Raw genomic sequence first — 9656 nt, forward strand, 5'->3', positions numbered from 1 at the left:
TCATGCCACTTCTGACAGCATTTCACACGGTTCAAACCAATCAGGCCTCTCATTTTGCTTCACTGAAAGTACAACGATGCCCCTTCTGGAAATTCTTGCTACGTGCCCGTCTCGTTCCTGAGCTCTCCACTGAGCTCTGTGTCTGGGAGGCAGGTACGGCCCAGGGAGATGGATGAACAGTTAGTGATTTGAGGGGAACTGCAGTAGACCCTAGAGTTTAAACTTGGAAATCTTGGAGGACTAGTAAACACAAAAGAAGCTGCAGAGCAGGGCAACTGTCACACTATTAATGTTCCCAAACCATAACAAATTAAGTAAATAAAAATAAATAAAAAAGGAGACCCGGATGGGAGAGATTCACCCGGAGAGCCATGCAGAAATACACGATTACAGTGGCAGGTGTTAAATTATTAACTGTCAAAGAACTCTCTGACTTCCCTATTATCCCCCTCAAAGCATCTCATTTACCCCTGAAAACAGAGACCAGAAATACACTGTTTGGCCAAGTAGCCCATTTTGTCTTTTTCTCTCATCTCATAAGTAGGTTGGGAAAGAGTGGGAAGGGAAAATGCCAAAAGAGACAGGGAGCCCACCGTGTGCTGCAAGGACCCTCTCTGTAGCCGCGTTTGCCCTGCAGTCTCACTAGACGAGGGGAACAGGTGTGACTTCCTTTCTGAGAATCACTGCAGCCTTTCAGCTCGCTGGAAAGGGCGGGGCTGACCAGGAACAGGAAACACCGACCTACACCATGGCTGAGGGAGCCCAAGACAGAACTCCTGCCCCTTCCTGTCACGGCAGGTCCTAGTGTGAACCAGCAGCCCAGCAAATGGGGACGTATCTGGGCAAACTAAGCTTGTCCCCTTTGCTCCCAGCTCTGGCAGTTAAGTACCTCCTGGGTTCTCCCTCCTACTGCACACCCCAGGGAATCTGGCTCCTACCTTTTCGTGGGGAGTGCGCTGCTGAATGGGCACCTGTGCTGAACAAACACAGTCCCAGTTCTAATCTTGCCTCCTACACCGTTAGCTATAAAATGTTAGGTATACCTCACAGGTTTACGCATTCTTTTAATGACCTGATAGGAATTTGTTCTTTATGTGATATTTTTGAAGATGTACTGGGATAAAGATACTCTATGTATGTACACTTACACATACAATTATATGTGTGCATACATGTGTGTGTGCTTAGGTATGTATATAGCATATCCAGGCCACGCACTTTCTTTTTCATTCCACTGGGACATTCCATGATTTGATGTGAACTGTAGAGCAGTCTGCCTTAATTTATACTGTGCACTTCTCTAACAAAAGTTTGTTGCTTTGCTATCCCAGGTAAGTCTATTCTTCACCCTGAATTTGAAACTGCTTACCAAGAAAAAGAACAGAACAGAAAAGTGCATGGAATGGCATATACAGGGGACTCCTCAAGTGTTTTACCACCAGGGAAAGGCCTGAAAACCAAAAGGCTGTCCTTAATAAGAACAGCTGTTCCTAAACATGACTCTCTCTGCTAGACAGACTTTAGAAAGTCGTACTTTTGCACTTTTCTGATCCATTTCCAGTAAAGTGCCTTAAATACAGTCCCATACAGAACAGCCTCTGTATGAAAAGTTCTAACAAAACAAAGCTGGGACTGGAGTGGTCTCGACAGCCAAGTCTGGGAACCTGGAAAACGAGACTCACGTAGGTCAATGACTGTCCCACTGACAAGCACAAATCTGTTGCACATGGCACTGACACAGCTTATAATTTTCAGTAAGTGTAAAAGCAAATATTTATTACATTGTGCAAGACACTTAAACAGTTGCTTTACATAGTGTGACATTTAGTTTTACACATTGCTCTTAAGAGTTAGGCACAGTTTTAAACCCTAAATTATATTTAAGGAAAAAGAAACCCAGAATTTATTCATCATTACACACCTTGGAAAAGAAGAGACAAGATTAGAACTCAAACACTATGAACATAAAGTCTTAACTCTGAGTACATTATACTGCTTGTGGTTTCCTTTCCACGACCCTATGATGAACCTCGTGTATCCTGGGCAGCAAACAGACATTCACTCAAATACTTCTTAGTTGGTGGTGGTGAGTAGGGAGTGATTGTAGACTGTCCTGGATGTCACAGACGGTGGCAGACCGGTTTTGCCACATCTCTTTAGGTCAGTGATAAAGGAATATATGGAGAATTCGGAGGGCAAAGATGTTATACCAATAATGGTCTGTCTTTGGGAGGAATTAGATGTCTTTCTTTGAGGATATGAAACAGGGTCAGTGGGTAAATAAGCATCTCTTCTAACTCAAATCAGATACACTCTACACCCCAAGGATGAGCACAGGTTCTAGAGCACAGAAAGGGAGACAGGGAGAGACGGCACGAGCGGTGCAGGTGAGCTCCTCGCAGGAGACGAACCCCAAGACAAGGGTCGTTGTAAGAAGTGGATGAGGGAAGGAGAAGTTTCAGGGACTTGGTGGACACAGGGTCATGGGAGCAGGACAGTTCCAAGGGTTGAAATATGGATAAGCATTCTGAGAAAAGCCACATTTATAGAACTTGTAGATGAGTGACCCATGGTTTGTGACATTGAAAAATGAGACAGTGCCTGCTTCATAGTCTAGGAAAACCCCAACACGACGGGGAGGAACCGCCACGGAAAGAGTCAAGACTTTGAGATCAGAGGTGGAAGAGTCCTCAAAGGCTTTGTACTTAAATTTATCCTTCAACCCTATAACCCAGTAGCCAAATTGAGGTCTGTATATGGAGTAAACATTTTGATGATCTGTGCCTCGTCCAGCAGCAAACTTTACACTACGGGAACGTGTTCTACAGTATACCCCCAGGATCCAGGCAGCCTTCTTGGATACATCTATTTCCCAGTAGTGTTTCCCTGAGGAGAAATACTGTGAGCCCAAGATACCACAATTGTAATACTTCACCGGCCATATGGGCATAGCTATCACTTGTCTCTGATCTTCTGAAAGGACAAGATTCAGATTTAGGTTGAATGGATTCAGTGTGATGTCCACTGCAGAGAAAAAAAAATATGAAAGCATGCCACAAATATAGAGGAAATTTATCCAGTAACATTGTGAAAAGGGAACTTGGGAAGTGACTAGGCAGAACTTGTGTTGATAGATTGGGGAAAGGAGTTAAAACATTGGAGTGATGTACTGCACAAATATATCATCCGGAGAAGTGAGCACACTGGGCTATGATCATAAGATCTAATTGAAACCACAAACTTCTAAAAGGGAATCAGAATACAGTGATTTGAAGACCCAGTAAATCTTCTTACCCCAGTAGCACTGGACATGTGTTAGCTCTGAAATGATAAAAGATTCAATGATGTTATTTGACACAAGTGATTAAGCACTGATAACGGTTTCTTCTCTAGAGCAGGCACAGGGGAGGGGACTATTGTGAAACTAAGAACTGGTGAATGAGTGGATAAACCAGGTATCTAGCCATTCTTCCTCAGCTATAACCACATCTTCTTCAGCAAAATCCCTTCTCTGAACACCCTCCTTCTTTGTACTCACTTGGAAATATTCCAGGTCCCAAATTTAGTCCCTGGCACCACAAGAATCCCACATGCACACTCCTGCCCTGACTTCCTCACCTCTAAACACGTGAAGCATTTCACTCAGATCTGGAGCACGGAATGTCCTCTTCAGTTTCTTGGAAACAGTTTTTGGCTTCTTCAGTGTCCAGATCTCACTCCTAGGGATGACAAAAATGTTGACCTTACATCTCTTAACTTGCCTCCTTTCAATACCACTGCCTTCCTCTCCTTCCCTACCGCTGATGCACTTAAACCTTCTTCCCTGAGAAGACTGAGGAGGGGAGAAGTGAGGGCTCTGACACAAGACAGAAGAAATGTGCTCATGTCCACCTGCCCACTTAGGAAGATCTTCACCTCAAAGAAACAGTGTCTTCTTCTAGAAATGGAATAATTAACCCTTCCCTTGATACCTCATGGAAGTAGTATGAAATTCGATGAAATAATACACAGGAAATGACTTTGCAACCTCTACAAAAGGTATGTAATATGTGGAAAATCATCAGATCACAATGGGTCTCCCAGGAAGGGACCATAGATCTGGGTTCCCAGGGAGATCAGTAGGGAGTCTATTTTTGGAGAGCCTATGTACCTGTGCCCTAGTGGAAAGCCTTAATTCCAGAGCTGTGGCCCATAAACAACATTTAAGTTTTCAGGTGTTCTGGGAAAAAGTTAAAAACTTCTGGCAAAGGAGATGTTATCATTACCAAACTAAAATGGTTAGAATTTCATGTGTTTGTAAAGAATTTGGTGCTGCTAGGTGGACTGGCAAACTTTAGATACAAGGATTACACTTTCCCAAATAAACTTCTCAAGTGTGAATAGGAAGAGATTAATTATTGGCATCAAGGTCAAAACCACTAACCCCAAGGCTCAGGTCTGCTTTTAGAAATCTAAAGAGAAACTTGTAGAATGACCTTGTCCTTCTCTATTCCCATTTATGCAAAATAAATATTTAAAAAGATGCTCCCATGACATAGTGTGATAAGACAAGTATCTGTGAAATACAGAAATCAGAGCAAGGACAGAGGGCGAATTGAATGAGTGAAGCCACAGGAGTCTGATAGTGAAATCCTTTATCCCCTAATCCTTACAGCCCTAAACCTGTAAATTCCAACCACCAGATTTACTAATACAGAATCTGGTCCACATTCTCACTAAACAGGGAATACTTGAATCCTCGTCTATGACTAGCAATTTAACATAATACTACATCAAAACCTCCTTGTTTGGGGAAATTTTTCATTGTGATTGACCACCAGATAACTGTCATGGCTTCAAAACTTTCTTCATACCATAAAAGCGCCACTCACCACTTCCGGTCACCCATACGCACCATTTCATGATTCCACTCATGTCCTAGGAAGGAGAGAGAAAATCTGAGTCAAGGAGAATGAATAGTACAGAAGGATTAATGAAAGCAAGAATAGAGAAACATTAGAAAAAATCAGGGAAGTCAAAAGTAAATTATTTGAAGATATCAACACAATTGGCAATCCTTTAGCTAGATATTCCAAGAAAAAAGAGAAGACAGATTACTAAAATAAGGAGTGAAAGAAGAGATATTACTACTGACTCAACAGAAATTAAAAGGTTATAAAAGCTATGAATGATTGTACACCAACAAATTAAATAACCTAGATTAAATGGACAAATTCCCAGAAACACAGAAACCATGAATACTGATTCAGGAAGAAGAAATAGAAAAAATCTGAATAGATCTAAAGCATGTAGAGTTTGGACTGGAAATCAAAAACTTCCTCCAAGAAAAGTCCAGGCCAGGCCAAGATGGCTCCACTGGTGAATTCTGCTAAGAGTTTAAAGAAAAAATAACACAAATACTTCACAAATTCTTCCAGAAATTGAAAGAGGAGGAAACACTTCCCAACTCATTCCATGAGGCCAAAATTATTTTGATGTTAAAACCAGACAAAGATATCACAAGAAAAGTAAACTACAGGCCAATAATCCTTATGAATATAGACACAAACTTTTTCAACAAAACACTAGAAAATTTAATCCAGGAAAACATAAAAGATTATATACCATGGTCAAGTCAGATTTATCCCAGAAATGCCAGGTTGGTTTAATATGAGAAAAGCAATCAATTGAATGCATCATATTAATAAAACAAAAGACAAAAAGCCACATGATGATTTCAATAGACACAGAAAAAAGTATTTAACAAATACAGCACCCTAAACAAAACAAGAATAAAAATAACAAACTAGGAATAGAAGGGAGCTTTCTTAGTCTGATAAAGGCATCTGTGAAAATCTCAGTTAACATCATACTTAGTGGTAAAAAGCTGAGTGCATTTTCTCTAAGATGAGGAGCAAGACAAAAATGTCTGCTCTCACTACTTCTATTCAACATGGTGCTAGAGGTTCTAGTCAAAGGAATTAGGCAAAGAAAAAAATAAAAACCATCTATACTGAAAAAGAAGAAGTTAAACTGGACAAATTTCCAACACTAGGGAAAAGATAATAGGGATCTAAAGAACATTACTGGCCACCATGACTCTTCTCTTTAAGGTCAAATGTATTCCGTTGCTTCATGAAAGAATAAGAATGAGACACTTCCCTGGAATGCTTACATTCAGTCATCCCATGAGCTTGAGAACGGACGGCAAAGGAGGCTCTCTACGAGGCCAAAGAAACCTCTTAGTGTCAGCAACAGGATTAGAGCCCAAGGACACAGAGGAGAAGGTAACTTTCACTGTGTTTTAAGAATTTCGGGTGGGCGACCCTCCTGACCTGCAGCAGCTCCACTGCTGACCACTCGCTGCGACGCTCCAGGTCCGAGACGAGCTCCTTCAGCAGCCGGCTCTGCTGGGCCAGCTCAGCCTCAGCCGCAGCCAACTTATCCAGTGTCTTCTGTCCCTCTTCCTCCAGTTTTTGCAGTTCTCTCTGCTCCTCACCGTCCAGGATGCTTCTAAGTCGATTAAATTCTGTTCGTATCCTTTGTCTCTCAGTCTGTGTCTGATGCTGCAAGGTTGGACAAGACAGAGCAGTGATGAATCTGCCAGCCTGAGAGCCTACACTATGCAACAGAGTAGGAGCCAGAAAAATAAGTATTTCTTCAGAGACTTCTAACCAGGAGGGGAGTGAAAGCAGGTGAGCAATCTTTGGGAAAGCCGTTGTTGTTTTTTTGCTTGTTTGTTTTCCCTATATTTTTCCCTTTAGTACAAACCCAAAATCACTTATCTAGGCCAACTCTGGGACAAAAATTGTAAAACCTGAGTGAGGTTTAGGTTGTAGACAGCTGTCCTGGACACTCATGCCTCCCTGTGTTACCATATTCCCAAGGTTGAACCTTGAGAAGAATCTCGGTCCTTTGTTCATTGCCCTCTCCTGGAGGTGTCAGAGCCTCATTGGAAAAGAGGAATGGAAGACAGAACTGTCCAGATTTCTTCACCATAGAGTCTGTCTTTATGCTCAATTCCAAATATCTGTGTGTGTACTTGTAACATATCAGGTCTCCAGCCCCGACTCCCAACAGGGACAGGACAAAGGAGAGACCTAATAAAATGGCCTCTGGACTCATTCAGTGCCAGGCAACAAGAGGAAGGGGCTTCCTCGTGATTCAGACAGAAGGTCATGTCAAGATTCCTATCTCAGAAATCCCTTAGAAAGAGTCTTTTCCCACCTTCCAGGAAGTTCTCTCTTCTCTGATGTCAGCTTCCAACTTCTCAGCTTCCTGCTGCTCCTTCCTCAGCCTCTTCAGAGCTGCCTGGAGCATCTCCTATGGGAGAGGAATCACACCAGCATCAAGCTATGGGCTTTCTCAGCAACTGGACAGAGAATAAACAGGAAAGAAACCACACTGATCTCAGAAGAGATCAGTTTACAGAAACTGATTCCAATCTGATGGTTAGAATCTATGACATGGGGGAAAATCTGAGGAGGTAAATGTATTCTTTATTGCTGAGTGTTGGAAGTCACTACCCCCTCACTAAGCGTATTATCACGAGTTGCTCTTTCCTTATGGGAAGTATTGACTCTGCTGCAGCAAGGAAAGTCCTTTTCTTTTATTGACACTTTTCATGTCCAGTCCACAATGTTCAGCAGCATCCTTTCTGCTGGAAGGAGCAATTAGGGCCAACCTGGTGAAGGAATTTCCCATCCGTACAAGAAAAGGGGAAAAAGGGAAAGAAATCTCTCACTCCTAGCCAAGAATCTTGACTCTAGGCTTCTCTTTTATGGAACTGGAAGATGAGCATAAGGTAAGAAATATGCAGAAGATTACAGGGCTCAGTACTATGGTGCCAAGGTGAGTAAATGGAAAGATGAGATTTTCCAACAAGTACTAGCTTCCATCCTGCGCCCTACCTGACATTCCTTGACTGCCTCCTCTGTGAGGAATATGTGGTGACCATGGTGCTTCTGAGACTGTTCACAAAGCCGACAAATGACCTTCTTATCCTCCTTACAGAAGAGTAGGAGTTCCTCCTCATGTTGCACACAGAGATCTTTCTTCTGCCCCTCCTCTGGGCTCAACTTGACCTCTCTGAGTCTCCCCACAATCTTGGCCACATGCTGATTAAGCCAGAGGTTTCCAGGGGAGTACCTGATACCACACACAGGACAGCTGCTTTCCCCTCCAGGGCTGGTGTCTGCCTCCTTGTTGTCAGTGATGCAGGTTTGGCAGAAGGTGTGGCCACAGCCTAGACTTAGGGGTTCTGTAAAAAGCTCCAGGCAGATGGGACAGGTCACCTCCTCCTGTAAATTCACCAGCATTTTTAAAGCCATAGCAGCTGCTCTCTCTGGCTTCTTCCCGTCAGAATTCCTGAGATTCTTCTTGCTTAAAGATTCCTGGATGGATGGGCAGATTGAAAAGAGATGTATAAGAATGGCACAGATAAAAAAAAAAAAAAAAAAAAAAAAAAAGTTTTAACTGTGTAGACATTAAAGACTGGTTAAGACTGAAATATTGAAGAACAAAAAAAGAAGACAGAAAAAAAACAGAAATGGATGGGACGAACCCGCTTCAACACGCCCCTGATCACGCCCCCAAGTCGCCATTCGGTCCTGCTCTCCGGACTAGGACCTGGGGCTTTAACACATTTGGAAAACAGGGGCTTCTTTCACCTGCTTTTCTTCTGATGACGTGGAGGTGGGAAGAAGAGAAGGAACGTTCTGTTCATCTCTTTGAGAGAGAGAAAGGAGAGAGAAAGAGAGGCGGAGGGTGGGTGCCACTGGTTCCAGTTTCTCTCAGCAACGTCGACAATCAAGGCCACAGAGCAGGGAGGAGATGGGGGCGGACTTGAGAGTCAGCCTGGAGAAATAAAGGCTTCTTCAGGAAGGGAAACAAGGCCCTCTGCCTCTTCCACACTCCCTTCTTTCAAGGAGTGAAAAACTCAGGGCGCCCTCATCCAAACTCGGGGCTGTCATCTGTCTGCACTCGGAGCCGGAAGTCTGCAAAGCTGACTTGTCTGCCCTTCAGAGCAAGTCTGGGCCACAAAAGACACCCACCTAACTCCACCTAGTCCTGTCGTTCCAGAGTGTCCCACCCTGTGCGCCCCCATGAGCCTCCTCACACACCTTCAGGCCACAGAGAAGTCTTGACTCCTGGTTCAAGTGGTGAAGAAAGGCCAGTGCCCGGCAAGCTCAGAATGTACTCACCAAACGGGGCTCAGTCTACACGAAGCAGTTCCTCCCCGGGGAGGAGCTGGATAAGAAGTGAAAGTAAAATTCTTGGGGCTGGCGGGAAGAGGACAGGGGAAGGAGAACTGGGCCACATGGGCTGCAGTCCCCTAGGGCCACTGGAGAGAAGAAAGTAATACTTTAACCCCGTGGTTCTCAAGGGCGGGGCGGGAGTGGGGGAGGTGGGCTGAGAAAAATTTAGTTGCGGGGGATGCTACTGCCATCTAGTGGGCAGAGATCAGAGCTACTGCTAACGCTTCTACAAGGTGCAGGGCCGCTCCCACAACAAAGTATCCTGTCCAAGATGCCCGTAGTGCTGAGGCTGAGAGGCTCTGTTTTGACCCTCTCTGTTTCCTAGGCCAGCCAGGTAGGCATCGAGCATCTCCTACCACTTTCACGGTGGTGCACAGGCCCTCAGTCAGTCTACCAGCTGGAATCATCCCTTCCTGTCCA

At 43.9% G+C, this 9656-nt stretch overlaps 1 protein-coding gene across 8 annotated transcripts; it reads right to left on the reverse strand.

Moving 5' to 3' along the window:
* Positions 1-1742: 1742 nt before the first annotated feature.
* On the reverse strand, positions 1743-9378 carry TRIM34 (tripartite motif containing 34). 8 transcript variants are annotated; one of them, XM_010945975.3, is made up of 9 exons: positions 9183-9377; positions 8649-8835; positions 7890-8372; positions 7207-7302; positions 6315-6545; positions 4895-4917; positions 3619-3719; positions 3295-3321; positions 1743-3024 (listed from the first exon to the last, which is right to left on the reverse strand). In XM_010945975.3, the coding sequence occupies exons 3-9, from the start codon at positions 8307-8309 to the stop codon at positions 2459-2461; spliced, it is 1464 nt and encodes a 487-aa protein (XP_010944277.3). In that variant the 5' UTR covers positions 8310-8372; positions 8649-8835; positions 9183-9377; the 3' UTR covers positions 1743-2458. The 8 variants fall into 8 exon arrangements, 5 of the variants coding, with proteins under 5 accessions (XP_010944277.3, XP_045365821.2, XP_045365819.2 ...); XM_045509865.2 differs by having other exon boundaries at positions 9102-9377; XM_045509863.2 differs by lacking the exon at positions 8649-8835.
* Between the last annotated feature and the right edge of the window lie 278 nt (positions 9379-9656).

The sequence above is a fragment of the Camelus bactrianus genome, chromosome 10 (assembly GCF_048773025.1).
Source record: "Camelus bactrianus isolate YW-2024 breed Bactrian camel chromosome 10, ASM4877302v1, whole genome shotgun sequence".
NCBI classification, from domain to species: domain Eukaryota; kingdom Metazoa; phylum Chordata; class Mammalia; order Artiodactyla; family Camelidae; genus Camelus; species Camelus bactrianus.